This window comes from Elephantulus edwardii, unplaced genomic scaffold (assembly GCF_000299155.1).
Source record: "Elephantulus edwardii isolate Elephantulus edwardi_28Jun2011 unplaced genomic scaffold, EleEdw1.0 scaffold00447, whole genome shotgun sequence".
In the NCBI taxonomy this organism is placed as follows: domain Eukaryota; kingdom Metazoa; phylum Chordata; class Mammalia; order Macroscelidea; family Macroscelididae; genus Elephantulus; species Elephantulus edwardii.
The window spans coordinates 296,438-321,328 of NW_006400197.1; the positions used below are offsets into that span (position 1 = coordinate 296,438).

At 40.3% G+C, this 24,891-nt stretch overlaps 1 protein-coding gene across 1 annotated transcript in view; it reads left to right on the forward strand.

Annotated features, from left to right (window-relative positions):
* LOC102850584 (transmembrane protein 87B-like) overlaps positions 1-24,891 on the forward strand; it is a 54,284-nt gene that overhangs the window by 20,874 nt on the left and 8,519 nt on the right. The window contains 11 exon segments of the mRNA XM_006902763.1: positions 472-591; positions 1,661-1,679; positions 4,477-4,538; positions 4,718-4,901; positions 6,103-6,202; positions 10,025-10,118; positions 11,458-11,529; positions 16,589-16,697; positions 16,779-16,837; positions 18,099-18,202; positions 23,658-23,731. Of these exon segments, the coding sequence (XP_006902825.1) occupies positions 472-591; positions 1,661-1,679; positions 4,477-4,538; positions 4,718-4,901; positions 6,103-6,202; positions 10,025-10,118; positions 11,458-11,529; positions 16,589-16,697; positions 16,779-16,837; positions 18,099-18,202; positions 23,658-23,731 (997 nt within the window).

Here is a 24,891-nt window from a genome sequence, read left to right on the forward strand (position 1 = left end):
AACTATGAGATATCATCTCACCCCAGTCAAAATAGCAAAATTTAACAGAACAGCAAGCAATAAATGCTGGCGAGGTTGTGGAGAAACTGGAACCCTTATTCACTGTTGGTGGGAGTATATCATGAAATTGATCATCATCAGTTATTTAAAATATTATGAAAAATAATTCTTTCTGGCTCTCTGCTTCTCTTCGATCGACATTCCTCTCTTCTTGTGAAGCCTCAGCTGCATCCCTGAGACATGATGGTGAAGGTCAGAGTGAATGGATTTGACTTCATTGGATGCTTGGTAATCAGGTGTGCTTTTAACTCTAGAAAAGTCGATGGTGTTGCCATTAGTAATCCTGTCATTTACCTCGAATACATAGTCTGTATGTTCCATTATGATTCCACCTATGACAAGTTCAGCGGCATTGTCAAGGCTGAGAATGGGAAGCTTGTCATCATTTGAAAAGCCATCACTATCCTCTAGGAGCAAGATCCCACCAACATCAAGTGGGATGATGCTGGTGCTGAGTATGTTATGGAGTTTTCTGGTGTCTTCACACCCTTGGGGAAGCTTGGGGCTCATTTGAAGGGTGGTGTCAAATGGGTAAGCATCTCTGCTCCTTCTGCTGATGCCCATGTTTGTGATGATCGTGAACCATGAGAAGTATGACAACTCTCAAGATTGTCAGCAAGGCCTCCTGCACCCCCAGCTGCTGGGACCTTCCTAGCCAAGGTCATCCAGGACAACATTGGCATTGTAGAGGGACTCATGACCACAGTCCGTTCCATCACTGTCACCCAGAAGACTGTGGATGTGCCCCGCTGGAAAGCTGTTGCGTGGTGGCTGTGGAGCTGCCCAGAACATCATCCCTGCATCCACTGGCACTGCCGAGGTCATGGGCAAGGTCATCCCTGAGCTGAATGGGAAACTTACTGGCATTGCTTTCTGTGTTGCCATTCCCAGTGTGTCAGTTGTGGATCAGACCTGCCATCTAGAGAAAGCTGCCAAATATGATGACATCAAGAAAGTAGTAAAGCAGGCATCAGAAGAGCCCCTCAGGGGTATCCTGGGGATACACTGAAGACCGTGTTGTCTCCTGTGACTTTAACAGTGTCGTCCACTCTTCCACCTTTGATGCTGGGGCTGGTGTTGCCTGAATGACCACTTTGTCAAACTCTTCCTAGTAAGGCAGTGAATTTGGCTACAGCAACTGGTGGTTGACCTGGTGGTTCACATGGCCTCCAAAGAATAAGAGCCATTTATCCACCAGCCTCAGCAATAGCACTAGGGGAGAGAGAGACTCTCAGCTGCTGAGGACATTTTGTTCCAACTCAATCCCTCTGACACTGAGAAGCTCACATCCTTGATTCAGTTTCCATCCAGTCCCCCTGAGAAAGTGGAGGGGCTTAGAGAGCCCACCTTCTCATGTACCATCAATAAAGTACGCTGTCCTCAGCAAAAAAAAAATATATTAATATTATTTTCAGCAGCCCAGGAATAGAAGTAGTCTGTCTGTCAACTGTACCCAATGTCTCTGCCTTCCCCTACTCTCAATGGATGAGGCAGAATCCACTGCCTCACTACAAAAAGTTTCTTAGTGCCTAATGCACAGGTGAGCTCTGAATAAACATTTTTCATGTGACCTAAAATTGCATTAGGTCCTGTTTTTCAGGTTGGGATTCCACTGGACAGTGAGCACACAGCATGTGACAATCCTGGGGATTTGCAAATTGCTTTGATTCACCACTAGAGACACAGATGTGAAGCCAGCCTTTGCCTCTGAGCAGGGTCCAGTCTATGGAGAGGTTGAGAACACCAAGGCCAGATAGGCATTGCTGCAGAGGAGGCCCAGAGCTGGGGTTGCGTAGGCCTGGGCAGGCATCCTTGTGAGTTGCTGCCTTAGGCTATGTGGAGTAGGCCTTCCTCCACCAGCTGGCATCTGAGATGAGAGGGCTGGCCTGGGTCAGATCATGCAGATGGAAGGATGTGTACCCTTACCTGACCTGCATCTGCTTTACAGGCATGCAGTCTCTCTCTTGGACCTCAGCAGGCAGTTTTAAGTTCCTGCCTGTTAATAACTCATGAGCATCACATAAATAATGTTAATACCCATGCATGTAAAATCTTACCAACTATTAAAAAATGATTGGCTCAGTACATTGACAGTACAGGTTGAATAGTGAATAAGGATGACAGGAGAAGTGCTGACACCTTTGAATTGTGTTGAACTGCCAGAAATCCAAGCTGATTATGAAATAGTGGGTGTCATTGCAGTTGTCAGATGGATCTTGGCTGAAAGCAGAGAATACGAGACAGGTTTACTTATGTTTTATCAACTGTTCAAAGACATTTGATTGTGTGGAAAGCATTGAGAAGAATGCAAATCTCAGAACATTGTATTATGCTCATAAAAACCCTATACTTAGATCAAGAAGTAATTGTCTGAACAGAACAAGGGAACACTGCATGGTTTAAAATCAGGAAAAATATGTGTCAAGGTTCTATCTTCTCTCTATACCTATTCAATCTGTATTCTGAACAGATCATCCGAGAACCTGGGCTACTTGAAGAAGACTGTGGCATCAGGATTGGAGGAAGACTCAATAATAAGTTACATTATGCAGAGGACACGGCCTTGCTTACAGAAAGAGGACTTGAAACACTTGTTGCAGAAGATCAAAGACTGCAGCCTTCAATATGAACTATATCTCAAAATCAAGAAAACAAAAATCCTCACCATTGGACTTTAGGCAGCATCATAATAGATGGAGAAAAGACTTAAAGTTGTCAAGGATTTAATTTTACTTGGATCCACAATCTAGAGCCATAGTTGCTTATTGTTAGGTATCATCAAGTCTACTAAGACTCATAGTGACTATATGAACAACAGACCTGAATCTTCCTGTACCATCCTCACAATCTCAGATATGCATGGGCCCATTGTTACAGACATGATTCAAAGTATTGATTCTTTGTCTGTAATTCATTGTCCAACTTTCAAATGCATAGGAAACAATTGAAGATGCCATGGCTTGGATCAAGTGTACCTCAAGTCAGTTAACTGACATCTTTAGCATTTTGAGGTCCTTGACAGTAGACATTCCTAGTGCAACATGCCTTTTTATTTCTTCACTGCTATTACTTTGGGTGTTGATAGTGGACCCAAATAAAATGAAAACATTGACAACTTCATGCAGGACATTCCTAGTGCAACATGCCTTTTTATTTCTTCACTGCTATTACTTTGGGTGTTGATAGTGGACCCAAATAAAATGAAAACATTGACAACTTCATGCAGGATTGGCATCCACTTCCTAAACCTCAGGCTTCTGGAAACTCTGAACAGAGAAATGACAATAATTATAGTACAGGGTTCACATCTTTTGTTCAGGGAGTCACTTTGAGTCATGCTCAACTAAGTGGCATTTAACAACAATTACCCTTGGTGTTATTGACAGCTTCAATCTTAGAGTATGATGTTGCCTTTTATTCCATGGTAACAAGCAGTTAAGAAATCAAGATGTATCATATTGAGATAATCTGTTGTTAAGGACCTCTCCAAAGTGCCTCTGAGCAACAGTGTCAGTTTAAAAACATAGAATGCACCTGATCCAGCCATGGTATTTTTAATTAATTGCCTCCTGTGCATCTGGAAGTTGGACCATGAATAAGAATGAGAGGACTTGATGCCTTTACGTTGTGGTGTTGGAGAAGAATACTGAATATCCTGTGGACTGCCAAAAGAACAAACAAAATTCTGTCTTGGAGGAAGTGCAACCAGGGTGTTCCTCAGAGGCAAGAATGGTGAAGCTTCATCTCATATACTTAGTGCATGTTGTTAGGAGGGACCAGACTTTGAGGAAAGACCTCATTCTAGGAAAGGTGAAGGTCAGAGAAAGAGAATAGACTTAACAAAATGGTTTGACACAGTGAACTGGCGAATATCAGTGATGATAGTGCAGGAGAGGGTGCTCGGGCAAGGTTCAGATCTGTTGTTCATAGAGTTCCTATAAGTGGTCGTCTACTTGACAGCATTTAACAACAGTTAGTAATGGGAACGCTTGTTGAGGCCAACACGTCCTCACTGTAGTTGGCAACCTGTGTTCAGTGTTGCTATCTTGTACAACAACCCAGCCTACATGCTTGAGTTCAGTAATTTATCCCATTACATTAAAGATGATAGAAATTTCATGTCAGTGTGTCAGCAAGGGTCCAGTTTAGGGCCTACTTTGGTAGCCGTTATGGTGTTGCTTTTTTTGTGTGAGATCAAATTTGGAACAGATTTCTATAGCCTTTCACAAGTGAAGGTATCTTGGTAAGATTATATAATCAAATAGCTCAATAGCTCGTGCATGCTACGTAAAATTCTAATTTATTAGCTTGGTTTATGTTAAAGAGCCTGCTCTTAAATTAGCTTACATTAAAAACTTAAGATTGATTTTTCATTAACTCTTTTCTTCCTCCTTGTGCCCCTCTTCCCTTCTCTAGTTTCCCTTTCTATGATGGGGCCTCATGGATATATTTCTGCTTCAGATTGGCCTCTACTGATTGTGAGTATTTTTCCTTCTTTAAAATGAATTTTGGAAAAATCTTACGTTTTAAGATATTGGTGGTGGTACTCCTTGAGTAGCTAGTGCTTTGACATACCCTCAGTTCTTGGTTCTGTGATTGGAACATGAAGGCTTACAAACTGGAACCTTAACTGACCAAATTGTTTCTCTTCCAACAGTTTTACATGGTGATGTGTATTGTTTATATATTATATGGTGTACTCTGGCTAATGTGGTCTGCGTGTTATTGGAAAGATATATTAAGAATCCAGTTCTGGATTGCAGCTGTTATTTTCCTGGGAATGATTGAGAAAGCAGTATTTTATTCTGAATACCAAAACATCAATAGCACTGGACTGTCAAGTAAGTTATTACTGTCTCTTAAATACATTAGTGTCCAATAGACTCCTATCATTTGTGAGCTGGAGTATGGTAAGAGTGACTTGGGACGAGAGCCTGGGGGTATAATAGGGCTTTTAACTGGTAGTTAGGTCAGCAGTTTAAACCCACCAGTCTCTGAGAGAGAAAGATGAGATTGTCCCTCGTCCTTGAGATGACAGCTTAGGAAACCTGATGGCAGACCCCTGTGAGTTGAAAGAATAGTTGACTGTGGGTGTGGTTTGAGTGTTTTGAGGGAATGAAGAGATGAAAGGGTGGGGAGTGTTATGTTACAGATACCCATTTTTCCTCCATCATCTTTCTTCTTTCTTTGGAAAAAGAAAAGACATTTAGTCACTGGGAGTACATTCAGTGGTTCTAGGACAGATGATGCACATAACTTTGTGTCTTCTCCAGCTTTCTTTCATTCTCACAAAGAATTAATAACGCCCATCCATCCTTTTTTACACAGTGGAGTGTGGAGAGCAGGTCCAGTAAGAATAGATGCTGACAAACTCACTTCTTAGTTTTGGACTGCAGCTCCACATAAAAAATTCAGGTTTAAACAGCTAGACCAGTAAGCAACATCCTGATAAGCATGTGTCCTGTCTTGGAAAGCCTGTCATGTTACTTCTTGTTAAAGAGTTCTCTCCTGTCCAGTCACCTGCTACACATCTTCTCAGTGCCCCACACACTTCTCAGTCTCCCTGTGGCAGAAATACCATTCAGCTTTTGTGCCTTCCACTTGGCTCACTTTCCCCAAGTCGGCCGCTCTTTCATGGTTTCCCCTAAGGAATAGCACCATGAGTCGACCTCCGTCCTTCAAGCCTCTTCCTCCCACTTAGCTCCAGATCTGTCTTCAAGTCATTTGACGGGGCCTTTCTGATTTTTGTGTGCCATCACAGGGAAGGACAAGAATAGAGAAAAGTTCGGCGATGCAGATTTCAGGTTGAAATTAGAAATCTGTGTCCAGTGGAGCCGTTGGTAAAATGGAGGAACTCTTCAGGAGATAGGGATTTCCTCCTTCCCTGTGGTGTTCCTGCAGTGACTGGATCAAGAGGGCTTTCCAGTCACATATAGCTGATTAATATGATGTTGGAATGTAATTATAAACAGCACATGTCCAGAACCAAGGTGACTGCCTCTGAATGTGCACATAGTGAATGATTTCTCGTTCTCTTCTCAGCTCAAAGCTTACTGATATTTGCTGAATTGATTTCTGCAATTAAGAGGACATTGGCTCGTCTCCTTGTCATCATTGTGAGCTTGGGTTACGGCATTGTGAAGTAAGTGTTAGTGTGCCTGGGAAAGGTCATAAGTCTTTGCTTGTGATTCAATCACCCTGCATTATTAACACTGTTGAGTCAGAAACTCTCAGTATCGAATACAGATTCCATAGATAATACAAATCTTTTAAAACATGTTTATAAAGAATTATTTTTTTTTACTGGCTATTTGATAATATCCTGAATGAATGGTAAGGATAATAAAAAATGATTCTTGAAAGACAAATTCTTTCCTGTCTCAAAGCATACAGTTAAGCCTGTATTTGATTGCTGTGAGAAACAGGGAGTAGACATAAACACAGAAAAATCTGATTGAAATGAAGGGAGCTCTGGTGGCCTACTGGCAAGAAGCTGCACTACAAACCAAGAGGGACAGAGTTCGAATCCACCAGATGCTTTGCTGGAGAAGGAGGGTCAATCTCCTCCTGTACCAGTCAGATCCAATTTGACGGTACACACACAAAAATTAATAAAACAAACAAAAAAAAAGATAAAAAACAAATCTGATTGAAATGGGACTTTGATGAGAAAGAGAAACTATTTCCTTTGACTTTCTCGCCAAATCTCACCTCACACATCTGTGAACCCAGGGCCTTGAATGTGAGGGGTCTTACCCCTTTTATTCTCATTGCTTTTTGTAGACTATTGTACCTTCTTCTCTAAAACTTTCTGATTCCCAGAAACTCAGATTGTCTGGCAGGAATTCCTGCTACATCTAAGTGTAGATCAGCTTGAGCATTTCTTCCTTTATCCTTCACTCCCTCTGCATTTGCTTCACCACCTTTGTCCCCAACACTTCAGTTGTCAGAATTCTCAAAGATTGTGTTGTCCTTGGAGGTGATCCTTTGAGAGTAACCTGCTCTGACTTCCTCATATGTACTGATCTTATCTGGTCTCAGCTACTGATTTCCCTGGTCATTTTCTAGACCTTAATAATGGATATAACTGTAATCTCTAGATAATTACATTTTAAGCAATCTATAGCTATCACCTATCTTGTCCATTTGTTGTTGTTGTTGTTGATTGCCGTCAAGTCGAGCACGACTCATAGCAATCCTATGAAGAAAACACCTGAAGCCTTTCTATAACTATCATTTCTCAAAGTTCATAGAGTTTCTAAAGGCATGTTGTTTAGGAAGTGAATGCCACTCCTGCTTCCAATTTACTTTAAAAGTTCAGCTTCAGATGTTCTTTGACTTTTGGTCATTGAGCCTAACACATCACTCATGTCTTATATTCTGCCTTTGGCTTAGACTTCTGTGGTTTATCAGGATAGCATAATCCTTGTAAGCACACTCAGGTCCTCACCTTTCTCTTTATTGTCCTAACATTGATAAATCTAGCTTTCCACCTGCTTCAGACCCACATTTAACTCATAGAATTGGCACAAGAACGACAGCCAGCCACATTGCATAGACTCATTTTAAATTCGTGATCATCGATTTCAAATAATACCCTTCGAGCTGCTGACCGTTCACGGCTTATTATCTCACCTTCCCACACTGTAGAGGACCATATTATCCCTTCTTTTCTCTCTTCCAAGACCCAATACCCTGCCCCCATTCCTCTCAGCTGACCTTAGTTCTTTTCTGTAATGATCGAAGCCTTTAGAAGAGAATCTCAGTGTATTTTTGTTGTCAAATCCATCTCCCTGTGTCTGAACCATTTACATAGTGTTTTTCTGCTTTCAGAAGACATGGCTGCTCCTTATTTGTGGCCAAGTCCTGCCTATCTCTGTGCCCTCACTCCTGTTACTTCTCATGTGTCAGAGAAGCTGCACTAGTGGTCAGTTCTTTCTCCTCCATCTTCTCTCTCTTCTCTGAAGGATCATTCCCCTCTATGTGCTTTTATTGTTACATCTTCAAAAAGGTCTTCTATTAAACCCATACAGCCGTTCTCTGCTTTTATCTCACTTCTGGCCACCCACTTGTGGCATAATGTTTCAAATAAGCTTCTGTACTCAACTTCCCCTGTCTTCAAGCACACTATAGTGAAGCTTTGGCCAGTTCCTCCATTGACACAGCCTTCTCAGGGTCCCTAGGACCACTCCTTGCCTGATCCAAGTACCCTGCCTGCATCACCACTCCTGGAACACTGTGTAGGCTTTCTTTGCAGGCGTTTTTGCTTTCTTTTATCCTCTTCCTCATCGGCTGTGGCTTCTGCCCAGTCTGTTGATCATCTTCGTCCTCTTGGCTTCCAGCATTGGGGCTGCCCAGACTCAGGCCTCTGACAGGTCTGTTCTGGGGACTTGTAACCACTGGGGCCCTCGTCTGGTTTCAGATATCAGGACTTCTAATTTATGTTTGTGAAAGAATAAGAAATAGAGTTGTTGTTGTTGTTATGTGCCGTCGAGTCGCTTGCAACTCATAGCGACCCTATGTACAACAGCCCTAAACTCTGCTCTGTCCTGTGCCAATCGCACTGTCTCTGACACTCCCATCCTGATTATCCCAGTCACTGAATCAATCCACCTCATAGAGGGCCTTCCCCCTCCTGAGCTGTCCCTCCACCCTCCCAAGCATGATGTCCTTCTCCAAGGACCGGTCTCTCCTCACAACATGTCCAAAGTATGTTAGACGGAGCCTCAGAATCCTTGCCTCCAAGGAGCCACCCGGTTTAACCCTTTCCAGGACAAATCTGTTTGTTTTCCTAGCAGTCCATGGTATTCTCAATACTCTTCTCCAGCACCACAGCTCAAAGGCATCAGTTCTTCTTCTATTCTCCTTGGTCATTGTCCAACTCTCTGATGCATAACAAGTGATTGCGAAGACCATGGCCTGTATCAGACGCACCTTATTATCCAGAGAGACACCATTGCTCTTCAGTACTTTGGAGAGGTCCCTAACAGCAGACTTTCCCATGGCAATGCACCCTTTAATTTCCTGGTTGCTGGTGCCAAGACTGTTGACTGTGGAGCCAAGCAAACTAAAGCTGTGTACAATCTCAATCTCTTCACCATCCATCCTGATGCTGCCAGTTGTTCCAGCGGTGAGAATCTTTGTCTTCTTGACATTGAGCCTCAATCCATATTGTAGGCTGCAGTCCTTGACCCTCTCCAGCAGGCGCTTCAGGTCCTCTTCAGTTTCAGCAGGTATCTTCCAAAAAAGCCCAAAAGCTGAACTCACTGCTGTTAGAGTCAATTCAAACCCACATTGGGCCTGTAAAACAGAAGACTGACTACTTCTGTCACTGTCTACAGAACTGCAAACTGACCTTTTGGTTAGCAGTCAGGTGCTTAACCACTGCTTCACCAGGGCTTTATTGAGTGGCTGTTAGTGAAAGAACTAACTTCTAGTAGCTTATCATCAGTCCACTCTTCTAGTCCAAACAAGTAGAGCCTGGTGTATGTGAAATAGTTCCTGGATGGTGAAAACAGCTAATCATTGAGCTGGTCACCAAAAGGTGAGCAGTGTAAGCCCACCCGGGGCTCATCAGAAAAAACATCATCTGGCTCTCTACTTCTGACAAAAGCAGTCACTTGAAACCCTGTTGAATGATTTTGCTCTGATACACAAGATTTCTGGGAGTCAGCAGCCAACTAGTATGTTAATTATAGTGCATAAATTGCAGCAATCAAATACTTTGCCATTTATGCAGCCTCTGCATGTTGCTTCAGTGAAATCTCCACAGCCCTGGGTCCTAGATAAATGGATACACAGCCTGCCTTTCAAAAAAGTATGTGGTTTTCCTGAAGCATTGTAAGGCTGATTTGATTAGATAAGGTCTTGTCTGATATTGGAAAGAGTGCGGCTTCTTACATTTAGGTCCATGGTGCGTACTCATGCTGTGTGTCTTCTTTTTGTTTCCTCTTCCTCACTGCAGGCCTCGTTTAGGAACTGTCATGCATCGGGTGATTGGACTGGGCATTCTCTACTTTCTCTTTGCAGCTGTTGAGGGCGTGATGAGAGTCATTGGGGTAAAAACTACTTCATTCTTCTACCATTCTCTTGTCCTTAACAGTGAAGTACACTTTTACTTTCTATATCATGAGATAAAGTTTTAAGATGGGAAATCCCTCCCTCAAAAAATATTTTCTTTAAAGAAAAGACTAGATAAAACATTTATGAAGATGATAACATTAAGAAAGATACTTGATGTTATCTCAGGAATTAGCTGTCCTAGAAATGTTTGTAGTTAGTCTTTAAATTATAGTTTATCAGTCATACAATTTGTACATAACCTTTGCTTTATAAATGTAACAAGTGAACAGGAAGTTAATTGTGCCCTTCAAGCTTATAAGCATTACACTTCATCATTCTTTATGCTTCATTTGATTATAAATTTTATCTGCTTCTTGTAAACACATTAATTCAGGGATTTAGCATATCCCATTATGAGAAGAATGAGAAGGAATTTTTCAGGGAGAAAAGTGGCTGGTAATTAGGCAGTAATTCTCTGCTGTCTAGTGTAGTGTCAGAATGTAATGTAGGAAGATGCCTAGATTTCTAGCTTTCTGGTCTTCTTAATAATTATTTGCTAAGTGATGAAGAAACATGCTTTATCCTACCTGATTCAGAGAACTTTGTAATTTTCATGAAGAAATATCTTTTGGGCTAAATGTGTAAATGAGACTAGTATTTAGAGAGTGGTTCATCTGTATAAGTTTCTGTCCCATATTTTGATCTATCCCTTAAAGCAAGATATTTATTAATAGTGTCATTCAAGCCTCATTCATTTTTCTTCCCCCTTTGAATTGTCTGCATTTTAGGTGCACCATTCTTCTAACTTTGAGTGTAGTTATTTTTACTTTCATATAATGATGAACTATTTATATCTCTGTAATTCACAGGAAGTTAATCTTCACTAAAAAGGAAGAAGAAGGTAGTAAATATAATTCTCTCTCAATTCCTGATTAGTCACAGCATGGATATGTACATGGTTTATTTCTCTATTGTCCCCTTTCTGTCTGGGTCCTTTCACAAAGTGTAGGAAAAAACAGGAGTCCTTTGTGTTGTCCTGGCTACATGCTTCCTGTGGAATGGGGTGAGGTTCAATTAGTTGACTTCAGTAAAGTTGCTTTTTATTTACCATTTCATAATATTATTTTACTATTATCCAATAAGTTGATAACAAATTAGTACTTGTTGGTGGCAAAACAGTTGTTATAATATAGCAATCTTTTATGTAGATTTTATAAATTATGAGCTAAAATTCTTTTTCAGTATTGAGTAATTGTAACATAATGATTGCATTCATTTTGTGTTTTATTTTGTGGTGTTTTTTTTTTGGTGGTTTTTTTTTTCTATTTATTTCAGGGCTCCACTCATTTAGCTGTTGTTTTGGGTGACATTATTTTAGCAGTCATTGACTCCATTTTTGTGTGGTTCATATCCTTTATCATTTGTGATATTTTTTAAAAAATAATTTTTATTTGTACTAATAATAGAAAGAAATACAATTATGTCATTATTGTTACCTTAAGTAGGAATTTAGTTGGTGACAAAGCAACAACCCTTATAACCTCAATCAGAGAATATCTTTCCTTTTTATTTAGTTTAGCAAACATTTGTATGTTCAGCGTCTGTTCTGTGCTGAGGAGGTATGGCTGAAAGTGACTCCTGATTTGATAGAGGAGACAGATGCAGAACTAGGAACAGCATGGCCAGTAATCACCATTGTCTACAGTGGGATACTAGCTTAGCAGAGGGCAGAGGGAGAATTTTAATTGTGACCTAGAAATGAGGAAAGACTTGACAGAGATGATGAAATTTAAATTGATACTGTGCAAACACAAAGAGGTGTAGTAGGCAGAGAATTGGGGAAGGGATAGTCTCTTAAGCAAGAGGAGCAAGCCAATGGAAATATGGGGATAGAAGTAGAATGTGCTCAGGTAGCTGGTCTATAGAAGAACATGTATGTGAGAATCATGGAAAATGGTTCCAGAAGAGAAAGATAGCGTTCCACCTCCAGCATCTAGACTTCCTTCAGAAGGCAGGAAGAAGAAAATTTACGCTGAGTTGGTGAGCAACATGATGGAAGGTGTCTTATAATGCAACAATGACAGAGAAGACAGTCAGTCTTAGGAGGAGTCATTGCAGTGGCCCAAAGAAAAGAAGCTGAGGGTCAGGGGAATGTGAAGGACTCCAGATGATGGACTTGGTGGAACTGGCTTTCAGAAGAAGTACTGAAAGGCCCCAGAGGGGTCACTGCAAGTTTCAGGTGGGTGGCTGAGGACAGTGTGGAGTGAAGTCGGAAAGAGTGGCATTGGAGCTACCCAGGCAATAAAAATGAAGAAGAGAGCTGGAATTTGAGCTTGGCTTGGGAAAGGAATTGGAGTCGGTGGTGGAAGTTCCTTGTAGGCGGCCACCACTGTGTCCGGGGAGAGTGTAGATTATCACCAAAGAAGGGGAGCTGGGATGGTGTCTGGAGTGAGGGCAAGGTGCAGGGAGGGCGAGGCAGGGCACTGTCTCAGGATGGAGACTTAGGTGAGGATTGTCACCTAGCTGCCAGTGCTGCTGGCTCTGGCTGTGGCCGTTCCAAACTCAGTAGGACAGCAGGACAGTGGCTTCGGTAAAGGTGGGTGGATGGGGGGAAGCAGCATTATGGGCAGGGGAGGTGGTAAGAGGGAGACATTCAATGGTTCAAGCTGACTCTGGGCAATTCTCATTGTCTCTCTGCTCTGTGATGGTAGAAATGGGAGGCAGTTTAGAGAAAATGCTCATGATACTGTCAGAACAGAATGCAAGGTTATACAGCTTCCAGAACAAATTCTTTTTACCTTCTTCCACATTAATACTGCACTTTTTTACATTTAATTTATACCCAGTTCTTTTTTTGGTTTTAACACTGCTCCTAAAATAACCTTGTAAGGATCTAATTTTAAAAGTAATAGAAAAAAATTAGCCTGGAAATGGTAAAGCTGTAGTCTTTCTCATGTAGATCCTTCCTGTTTCTGGCTGGCTTGTTTTATTTTTGCTATTTTGCTGCAGGCGAAAGATTCTGATTTTGTTCTTCTAGCCAGCCTCCCTCCCTCTCTCCTTGACTCTGGCTTATGCTGGTGGATATCCTTTTCCTCGCATCTGAAGGTTTATACTGGTTTTCACTTCAGGATCCATAGCCCTCTTAGCATTTATTCTTTCTTTCTTCTGACAGAAGATATGATTCAACATTTACAACATTCATTTTAAAAGTAGCTCATTAAGTGAAAGCTTAAGCAGTTTCATATTTTTCATTTTTTTATTCCTTGCCTTTAAAAAAATCCTTTGAGTTTGTAAATAAGATCACTTTAACCTAGAAAATTGGTTTGATTCAAGATTTCTATAAGCTTTGGTCTTGATTTGTTTTAGAAATAATAAACATATATATGCATTTTTGTAAGTTCTGTTACCGGTCTTAATTGGTTGTATTGTATTACAACTTTTTAGTCCTTTATTGTTGTTGTATGCTAGGTAGTTGATATCAACTCATAGGTAACCCTCCAGAGGGTTTTCAGAGAGAATAAATTGCAAGAGAGGAGATGGTCCACCTTTTCCACAGAGCACCTAGTGTATTTGAACCACCTATCTGCATTGGTAGTGCAACACTTTACCCAGTAGGCCACCAGATCTCCTTATTGTTCTTTTAGAAAGATTAAGAAGCAGTCTTGGTATTATAATTTAGTACTACCTTTTGATTAATGAGTTACAATACGGTTTTAAATATGCACAAGTACAACCTTTGCCACTTTGCTGCTTTTGTCATGGAATAGTTATCAGGAAAAGAGTAGATATATGTTTTCCAGTGCTGATTTCTTAAGCAACATTTGTTGGTGTGCTCCAGAGGAAGGAACTTTGATTTAAGAACAGAAAAATCTGGCTGGAAAGCCAGCTGCATTGCTGTGGAGTCCAAGGGACAATCTCTTTGCTTCTTCAGACCCCACAGTGTTGCTCTCCTTAGCTCTGTGCTCCTGGATCTTGCTGATGATCAAGAAATACTTGTCTGTGCAGGTCTTTTTTCACCACACACATATTTTTTTATGTTCCATGGAAGAGTTTACAGATAATCCCAGTTGACTATGACAAGGCCAGAAATCAGGCCTACAAATTCCTGTTCTCATAAGTGATTAGCTCAAGTGTTTTTATATCTTGACTAATGTGCACAACACACCTGGCTGGCCAGTTTTGTTTAAGCACTGTTGTTCCTCCAGATCCCTCATTATTGGCCCCGCCTCAGCCTCAAGCCAGTCTACAGCCTGTCTGTAATGTCTCCTCCTGAAAATTGGCCAACCTCAAAAAAAAGGCAGTGCTTAATCAACAGTCCAGTCAGACCATCTGTTCCCCCATACCTAGTTTTTTCTAGCCTTGTTCTTGCTTCCCTTTCCTGCCTGGCTTTTGAGGGCTTGGAGATCTTCTGTGGTTGGCATATTTTCCCTATTACATTAATCCACTTGAATAAAATCTGGCTGACCATGGTCCAGATTTGTTTTGACATGTTTCAGTTTAGAAAATGGATTTGGCAGCTTACCTGCCTTTGTTGTTTTGTGGTTTTTTTTACAAAGATAGGATCAAAATAGTATCTAGGCAAAGACAATTAAGCCAAGGCTCACAGGAATAAAAACTCACCCAAATGTTATCTCTGTGACCTCCCTTCTTGGTTATGATCATTCAGAGAAGCAAATAATGATCAATAATAAAAATGAACAAACAAGGTACAAAGACAAAAGAAAAGTACATGCCAGATGTCACAAGTGAGAGCTGTTCATGGCATTGCAGGAACATGCAAGTCTTCTGGCATACATTTTTTTTCATTAATATTTGATGATTTAGTTCATATGATAAGTTGTAAAATCTGTGATAAAGTTAGTATAAAGAACAAACACACATGACTTGGAAAAAGTACAACCAGAGTTCCCCTTAGAGGCAAAGATGGCAAAGCTTTTTCTCACAAGCTTTGGGTATGTTGCTTGTTGTTGTTAAGTGCTGTCAAGTCTAGTACAACTCATAGCAACCCTATGAACAAAAGACCTGAATGAACCTTGTTATATTCTGTGCCATACTCACACGTCCTGACACACAAAAGCCCATTGCAGCAGTCACCGTGTCAGTATTGCTTGTTGTTCTTGTTGATTGCCTTATAGCAACCCAATAAACAAATGACCTAAAGCCTCTCTACAACTACCAACATTTATCAGAGTTCATAGAGTTTCCAGAGGCATGTTGTTTAGGAAGTGGGTGCCACTCCTGCTTCCACACCTGTCATAATATGTTATTGTTGTTCTGTGCCATTGAGTCTCCTATGCATGTTGTTTAGGAAGTGGATGCCACTCCTGCTTCCACACCTGTCATAATATGTTAGTGTTGTTCTGTGCCATTGAGTCTCCTATGATGTATAGCAACCCTATGTACAGCAGCTCTGAACCCTGACCTGTCCTGAGCCAGTCTCGCTAATTACAACACAGCAACCCCTTTTGCCCCAGTTATTGTATCAATCCATCTCAACCAGGGTCTTCCTCTCCTGCACAGTGTCCCTCCACCCTTCCAAGCATGATGTCCTTCTCCTAGGACTGATCTCTCCTGGCCACGTCCCTAGCGTAAGTGAGGCAGAGCTTCAAAATCCCAGCCTCCAAGGATAGACTTGGTTTTACCCCCTCCAGAATACACCTATTTGTTTTCTTGGCAGTCCATGGTATGTCCAAGACTCTTCTCCACCACCACAACGAGAAGGCATCTATTCTTCTCTGTCATCCTTAGTCATTGTCCAACTCTCTGAAGCATAACAAGTAATTAGAAGACCATGGCCTGGATTAGGTGCACCTTTGTATCTAGACAGACATAATTGCTCTTCAGCACTCTGAAGAGGTCCATGACAACAGATTTTCCCAATGGGATTTGTCTTACGATTTTTTGACTGCTGGTATTAAGAGTATTGATTGTGGATCTGAACAAGCTGTAATTGCTAACAACTTCAATCTCCTCTCCATCTATTATGGTGCTGCCAGTTGGCCCATGGCGAGAATCTTTGTTGTCTTGATGCTGAGCTTCAATCCATATTGAAGACTGTAGTCCCTAACCTTTTGCAGCAAGGGCTTCAGGTCTTCCTTGGAGAAGAACATTATACTTGCAAAGGTGGAGAGTCAGGGAAAGAGAGGAAGACTTCCAATAAGATAGATTGATCCAGCAACTACAGCAGTGGGCTCAAGTGTGTCAGAGATGATGAGGATAGTGCATGAAATGACAGGATTCAGATCTCTTGTTCATAGGGTCACTCGGAGTCGTGTTTGACTTGACAGCACCCAATAACAATGGTTATACAGTGTTGGTTATGATAATACTTTGTGCTTTTTATTAGCTTCAAATTTGCTGAACTATAGCTAACATACAGACATTTGAAATACAGTTTAGGATCCTTATGTTGTTATTTCATCTTCATTTATTACTATTTAAAGTGGTTTTCCTTAACTTTTTTCACATTTTCATAAGTTTGGCACAAACTGTGAAGACTCTAAGATTAAGAAAGAACACGGTGAAATTCTCTCTGTACAGGCACTTTACAAATACTCTGATCTTTGCTGTATTGGGTAAGTTATTTAATTTTTCTTATTATAATAAATTATATTAATATTGTATGTTCCTTTTAAGATGACTTTTTGTGTTTTCAGCTTCTGTAGTGTTTATGATATGGACGACTAAGACATTTAGAATTGCAAAATGTCAATCAGTAAGTATGGCCTTTCTACTTAAACCATTTTTTGTTCTAATATACAAATTTATTTTTTTATAAATTTGTACAATTTTTAATTAATTATTTTTGAAGAATTTAGTTTGTAAGTACATTGAATCCCAATGGGAAATTTCTGTTTACTTTGAACTGTTTTTTTATAGAAGTATAGTCTTTTGCTTCCTTGAAATGAGTCTGGAAAGTTCCTCCTAAATCTTCTTTCTCTGTTATTCCCTTTTCTTAACTTATTTTTGTATGTTTAGAAGAGAAAGCATAATTTAAGGTGATAGATGAGTCAGTGTTCTTATTTTTCTTTCTGTGTATTATGAAATGAAGAAGTAATTTTGTATTTAAGATTGTAAATGTTAAGTTTCACATGTTTTCTCTAGTGGCATATTCACTGGGACATTTAGGAGATACTCTTGTTGGGTTTTCTAGTCAGAAGGAGATAAATGCTTAGATTTAGAATATAAGACACCCTTTCCTGAGTGAATGTTCTAGAGATTTAAAGCAAGTCTCAAGGTTCACATAACCAGTTGCAAAGAGCTCTCCAAACATTTTGGCTTCTTTTTGTAATTTCTTTTTCTTCTTATCCCTATTGGATTATTATTTTTCCACTTAATGTTCTAAATTTTTTTTCCTCTTTTTTAGTTAACTCTAAAAGGTTTCTTTGGGAAGAGTATGTTCATAAATATAAACAGCTCTCTCAAAACATTTTCAAAACATCTACAATCTCCTACTAAAAGCGAAATAAGCAACTAGGGAAATAATTTGTATGGATAAATTGCATCAGGCTTTGGCGTCGGATGATCAGTGTCAAAGTCAGTGTCACAAAAGCTGAATTGTCAGCTTGGTTCCAATTCAGCTGTTAGCCTGTCTCATGATTTTGAGCATTAATCTCTTTAAGCCCTACTTTGTTCTCCTAGAAAATAAAACAAGGTTAAAGCGCCTCTGAAAAGTATTTAAACTTTAATTCTCTAATTCTTTGTATGTTAATGTTGTTTTATGTTAAGATACTGTTCATCTGACTCATTATGATACTGCAGGAAACACTAACTGAGATTTTATAGAGATACACATTTTGAATGAATTATTTGAAGTTTCTTACTTTTTATACTTTAAAACTGTATGCTTGGTTATATGAAAGATTTATTGGTAGGAAAAAATTTATTAATATTTATATAATACTGTTTAAAGAGAAAATAAATGTTTAGCAGAAAATCTTTTTTGATAAATTTCAAAATATGTCCGTTTTGTATAGGATTGGATGGAACGCTGGGTTGATGATGCATTTTGGAGCTTCCTTTTTTCACTTATCCTTATTGTAATAATGTTTCTGTGGAGACCATCAGCAAATAATCAGAGGTACCTAACAGAAAAATTCCATTCAGTGATCTTTTTGTTGATTACCTACTATAGATATTCTATAATTTCATAGGAGCTGTAAGGAAGTAGTCCTTGCCTGTGAGGAATCAGATGAGACAAATTCAGCAGATGTCAGGCAGTGAAATAGAAATATGCAGACTAAGTCGAGAGAGAAGATGTAAGAGAAATGAGGAAGGCTTCGTGAAAGAGAGAGCATTTATGCTTGACCTTGATGAGACAGTGAACAATTAAGATGAGAAAGAATGTCCATTTTCTGACACCATGGGGAAAGATGTGATATTCTGGGGAGGATAGCAAGGCCTGCAGTTTGGTTAATAGTCCTCAAAGCAGAATGAGATCAAGCTGGAAAGGAAGAGTGGGGCTTAGGTAGGGAAGCACTGTAACGGCGAGCTCAGCAGTGTACCCGAGGCTGTGCAGTGGACACACCATCTCCCCTTGCTGCACCCCTCTTCCCATGAGAATGTGCAGATATGTTGATTATAAATACAGTACTTCTAGGGGGAGAATAGGGAGCTCTCGTGACCTAGAGGTTAGAAGGTGCACTGCAATCTTAAAGGCACATTATTCAAATCCACCAGCTTCTCCATGGGACAAGGATGAGCAGTCTCCTCCTGTATGATTTATTGCCTCTGAAAACCCACTGGAGGGTCAGTCAGTTGCAACTTGATGGCACACAACAACAGTATACAGGGTAAAATGAAAAAGGGTTGTTGTTGTTGTTGTTGTTATGTGCCGTCAAGTCATTTGTGACTCACAGCGACCCTATGTACAACAGCCCTAAACCCTGCTCTATCCTGTGCCAATTGCATTGCCTCTAACACACCCATCCCGATTACCCCAGTCACTGAATCAGTCCACCTCATAAGAGGGTCTTCCCCTCCTGCGCTGTCCCTTACCCTACCAAGCATGATGTTCCTCTCCAAGAACCTGTCTGTCCTTACAGCATGTCCAAAGTATGTCAGACAAAGCCCCAGAATCCTTGCCTCCAAGGAGTAGCCTGGTTTAACCCTCTCTAGGACAGATCTGTTTGTTTTCTTGGCAGTCCATGGAACATTCAGTACTCTTCTCCAGCACCACAGCTAAAAGGCATCAACTCTCCTTCTATCATCCCTAGTCATTGTCCAACTCTCTGATGCATAACAAGTGATTGCAAAGACCATGGCCTGTATCAGACGCACCTTAGTCTCCAGAGAGACACCGTTGCTCTTGAGTACTTTAGAGAGGTCCCTAACAGCAGACTTTCCCATCACGATATGTTTTTTTATTTCCTGGCTGCTGGTGCCAAGAGTGTTGACCGTGGATTCAAGCAAACTGAAGCTGTGAACAATCTCAATCTCTTTGCCATCCATCCTGATGCTACCGATTGGTCCAGTGGTGAGAATCTTTGTCTTCTTGACATTGAGCCTCAGTCTATACTGAAGGCTGCAGTCCTTGGCCCTCTGCAGTAAATTCATGAGGTCCTCCTCAATTTCAGCAAGCAGGGTTGTGTCATCTGCATAACGCAGATTGTTGATAGATCTTCCACCAATCCTAACGCCACGCTTCTCCTCATAGAGCCCAGCCTCTCGGATAATCTGCTCTGCATACAGATTGAAAAGGTATGGAGTAGGACACATCCCTGCCGTACACCCTTATCCATTTTGAACCATGCAGTGTTGCCTTGCTCTGTTCTTACGACTGCCTCTTGGTCCAAGTATAGCTTTCTCATTAGCACAATTAAATGTTCTGGGATTCCCATTCTTCTCAGAGTCAGCCACAGTTTGTTATGAGCCACACAGTCAAATGCCTTTGCATAATCAATGAAACACAGACATTCTTCTGGTATTCTCTGCTCTCAGCTAAGATCCATCTAACATTAGCTACAATATCCCTAGTACCATGACCCCTTCTAAACCCAGCCTGGACTTCTGGCAGTTCTCTGTTGATGTACTGTTCCAGTCGTTTTTGGATAATCTTCAGTAGAATCTTGCTTGCATGTGAAATCAATGAGATTGTTCTGTAGTTTCCACACTCTTTTGGGTCACCCTTCTTTGGAATGGGAACAAATATAGATCTCTTCCAGTCAGTTGGCCAAGTGGTTGTTCTCCAAATTTCTTGGCACAACTTGGCGAACACATCCAGGGCTGTTAGCTGAAATACGTCAATTGGTATACCATCTATTCCTGGGGCCTTATTTTTTGCTATTTCCTTCAAAGCAGCTTGAACTTCTTCCTTCATCACCATAGGCTCTTGCTCAAATGTTATTTCATTAAACTCTTCTGTATCTGCCAATTCCTTTCGATACAATAACTCAGTATATTCCTTCCATCTTCTTTTGATACCTCCTGGATCGTTTAATATTCTGCCTAAGGCATCCTTGATTATAGCAACTCGAGGTTTGAATTTGTTCTTCAGTTCCTTGAGATTAAGAAATGCTGAACGAGTCAGCCCTTTTGATTTCCTGACTCTAGCTCCTTGCAAAAAAATAAGACGCTAGATGAGATGGATTTACACAGTGACTGTCAGTGAGGTCAGATGTGCTAGAGATAGTGAGGTTGGCTCAGGGTAGGGTAAGATTAGAGCTTTTGTTCATAGGGTCACTTACTGTGAGTCTACCAGACTAAATGGACCCTACCCACAACATGGCAGTACTTTTTTGTGAGAATTGCACAGGATGGTGATTGGGTTTCACTCTGTTGTTCTCAGATCACTGTGTGTCACAGGTAGGCTCGCCGGGCATGACAAGAGCATTAACACATACGTGCATACCCAGTTTTGTGTCTTCTTGTTTAGAATTTATTCATGTATCGACTGAGGCTCAATGTCAAGAAGACAAAGATTCTCACCACTGGACCAGTCGGTAGCATCAGGATGGATGGCAAAGAGATTGAGATTGTTCACAGCTTCAGTTTGCTTGACTCCATGGTCAACACTCTTGGCACCAGCAGCCAGGAAATAAAAAAACGTATTGCGATGGGAAAGTCTGCTGTTAGGGACCTCTCTAAAGTACTCAAGAGCAACGGTGTCTCTCTGGAGACTAAGGTGTGCCTGATACAGGCCGTGGTCTTTGCAATCACTTGTTATGCATCAGAGAGTTGTACAATGCTAGGGAGGACAGCAGGAGAATTGATGCTTTTGAGCTGTGGTGCTGGAGAAGAGTAGTGAATGTACCAGGGACTGCCAAGAAAACAAATAGATCTGTCCTAGAGAGGGTTAAACCAGGCTACTCCTTGGAGGCAAGGATTCTGGGGCTTTGTCTGACATTCTTTGGACATGTTGTAATGAGAAATAGGTCCTTGGAGAGAGACATCATAGTACATTGGTGTCTGCTGGTGCAAACATCTGGTTATAGAGTGGTTCACACTTCCCCAGGGATGCCTCAGGACACACGCCTGCTTCCAGAGAGTCACAGCTTTAAAACTCTGCATAGCAGTTCTGCTCTGTACACACAGGGTCACCAGGAGTGAGAATGGACTCAACAGCTAAACCGTTATTAGACACTTGCCTCTCAGATTTTGGCCATTATCAGCAGCACGATTGAAAGCTATTCATTCCCTGTCCTAGTGAATTTTCATGACTTTCAGAAAGATTCTGTCAGTTTTTATTCCATCAGTAATATATCTGAGAGAAAGGTATAGCAAGAACTGTGCTCCCCCTATCCACAGTCAGATAAGTAACTTCTTAAATAGGGAATAAAATATGAAGTGGTAGGCAGAGAAGGAAATCTGACAGGGCAGAAAGTAGCACAGGAGGCCCCTTCCCCTGATAGTATAGATTATCAGATTCCTCCCAGAATGCTCTTATCTCCTGTGCTTCTGTTGACAGGATATGAGCACTTTCACAACAATAACTTTCGTTAATTTAGCAGGAGTTTTTGTGTGCTTTGTTGTTGTTGTTATCATTCTTTTTTTATATTCATTAAATATTTTTATTAGTTTTAGTGAAAGTTTACAGAGACTTTGGATTTCCATTTATTCATTGTTGCACTTTTCTCCCTGCTCAACCTCTCCCCCAGTTGACTCTCCTCTTTGAAAAGTAAAAGAAAAAAAATCTTTCATTGTTATACATTCCCTCCACCCCAAGTCCACTCTACTACGGATTTTTTTTAATTCATAAGAAACTAAAAAATACATAACTCAATCCCACAAGGACAAATACTGTATAAAACTATTATTGTAGAATGAGTATGAAGATCCAAGGCAGAGGGGAAGATAGAAATAGAGGGGTGAGGATAGGGGGAAGATGTTAATCATCGGGTTGCACAATTTGATGTGTGAAGGAAATGGGAATGATCTTTTGTGAAAAACCATAATCTTTTGTAAATAAATCAGAATAATTAAAAAAAAGAAACATAAAAGACAATATACAGAAATGATTATATTAAACTAAAAAAAAAAACCCTTCACCACAACAAGATAAAGGTAAATAATCCAATAGAAAAATGGGCACAGGATATGAACAGATATTCAGATGGCTAACAAGCACATGAAGAAATGTTCAAAATCCCTAGCTCTAAGAGAGTTGCAAATTAAAACAACTATGAGATATCATCTCACCCCAGTCAGAATAGCAAAATTTAACAGAACAGCAAGCAACAAATGCTGGCGAGGTTGTGGAGAAACTTATTCACTGTTGGTGGGAGTGTAACATGGTGCAACCATTGTGGAAGAAGGTATGGTGTTTTCTCCAAAAGTTGCAAATAGAGATACCATTTGACCCAGGAATTCCACTACTGGGAATATACCCCAAAGAGGCCATAACTGACATCCAATCAGATATATGCACACCCATGTTTATTGCAGCTTCTTTCACTATAGCAAGGAGTTGGAAACAACCTACGTGCCCATCAACAAATGAATGGATAGAGAAGCTGTGGTATATTCACACAATGGAATACTATGCTGTGTTGAAAAACAAGGAACTCATCCAATATTACTTAAAATGGGTGACCCTGGAGGACATTATGCTGAGTGAAGTATCTCAGTCACAAAAAGACAAATACTGCATGGTGCTGCTGTTATAAAACAGGACTAACATCGGGGTTCGGGGAGACTAAGAAAGATCAGTAATGTATACTGCATTTAAACAGTTAAGGGAGAAAACTGTTTAAAAGGGATATGTGATTAGGTATTTTTGTCATGACAGGAGTCCAGAGCGAAGGCTTCATAGTGGAGTGGACCTCAGGGGAGGAATTGTAAAACAATGAAAGAATTTTTCTTTTACTTTTCCAAGAGGGTAGTGAACTAGCAGGGAGGGTTGGGAGGTGAGAAAAGGGCAACAATGAATGAATGGAAACCCAAGTCTCTGCAAGTTTTCATTGAAATTAATAATAAATTTTTTTAAAATCCCTTAAAATATGGATTTTTCTGTATGCAATGCTGTTTAGTTTTATTTAATCAGAAAAAAGGTTTAGACATATTAATAAAAATTACTATATGGTTTTTTTTCTGTATAGATATGCCTTCATGCCTCTCATAGATGATTCTGATGATGAAGTTGAAGAATTCATGGTGACTTCTGAAAATTTAAGTGAGTGATAGATTTTGTTTTCAGTGACCATGTTACTGTAACATAGAAATGTATACCTATCATGTGAGGTCACATCCTCCAGTTTTACTTTTCCTACAAAATATTCAGAAACCTCTGTGACAGTATATAACCAAAAAAGCTGGTGATGAACTTCTCAGGATTATAAATGTAGTTTAACCATTTATTACTTGTTTGCTTTTCAAGTTTAAGTGTGAAAACTGTAGTCTACATGGCCAGTAGAAATTACAGCTTTAGTGATATGCCTGTGGTGTCTGACATTGTAGCTCTCCTCAGCCTTCTTTCACCATTCATCCTTTTATGACACTGCTGTTAAGAAAGGAGTCGCTACACTGTTAAAATCTGTAAAATAATAGAATTATGGCATCCAGTAATGATGGAAGTCATTGTATTGGACTAACCTTCCGGCCGATATTATTATTAACTCTGGACAAAATATATGTTAGAAAAATAGAGCTATGAAGATAACGGAGAACAACAAAAAGCAGGTGTAGACAGATGCTATTACGTGGTGAAGGAAGGGAAGCAGCACTTGTGTCTTGTATGTGACCCTGGTCAGTGTGACCCTGGTGAATGTGACCCTGGACAGTGTAACCAGCAGTGCCTCGAGCTTGCTTTAGAGCATGGCCTTGGCAGTCCAGCTCCCTACTGAGTACGCCAGGTAGACATTTCTTCAGTTCACAACACTGAGCCATAGTTAACTGATTTGTTCAGATAGAGCCAGCATCCCAAGTAAGGTGGTTTAGCAGAACCCATGCTCTATTTCAACTGTCAAAATAACATTAGTCCAATAGGAAGTATTTTTTTTCCTACTTTTTAATGCCATATGAATGATCCAAATATTCATACATCAGAAGGTAAATCATACCTTAAGTTTTATTCTTGAATATAGTTATTTTGAATTCTGTAGGTTTTTTAACCTATAAATATTATAGGTAAAAAGCTATATCCTATAAATATTACAGGTTAGAAATAGGACTTTGTCTCACATACTTTGGGTGGGTTGTTAGGAGGGGGCTAGAGTCAGAAAATCAAAAGGGCCGGACTCGCTCAGCATTTCTTAAGCTCAAGGAACTGAAGAACAGATTCAAACCTAGAGTTGCTGTAATCAAGGATGCTTTGGGCAGAATATTAAATGATCC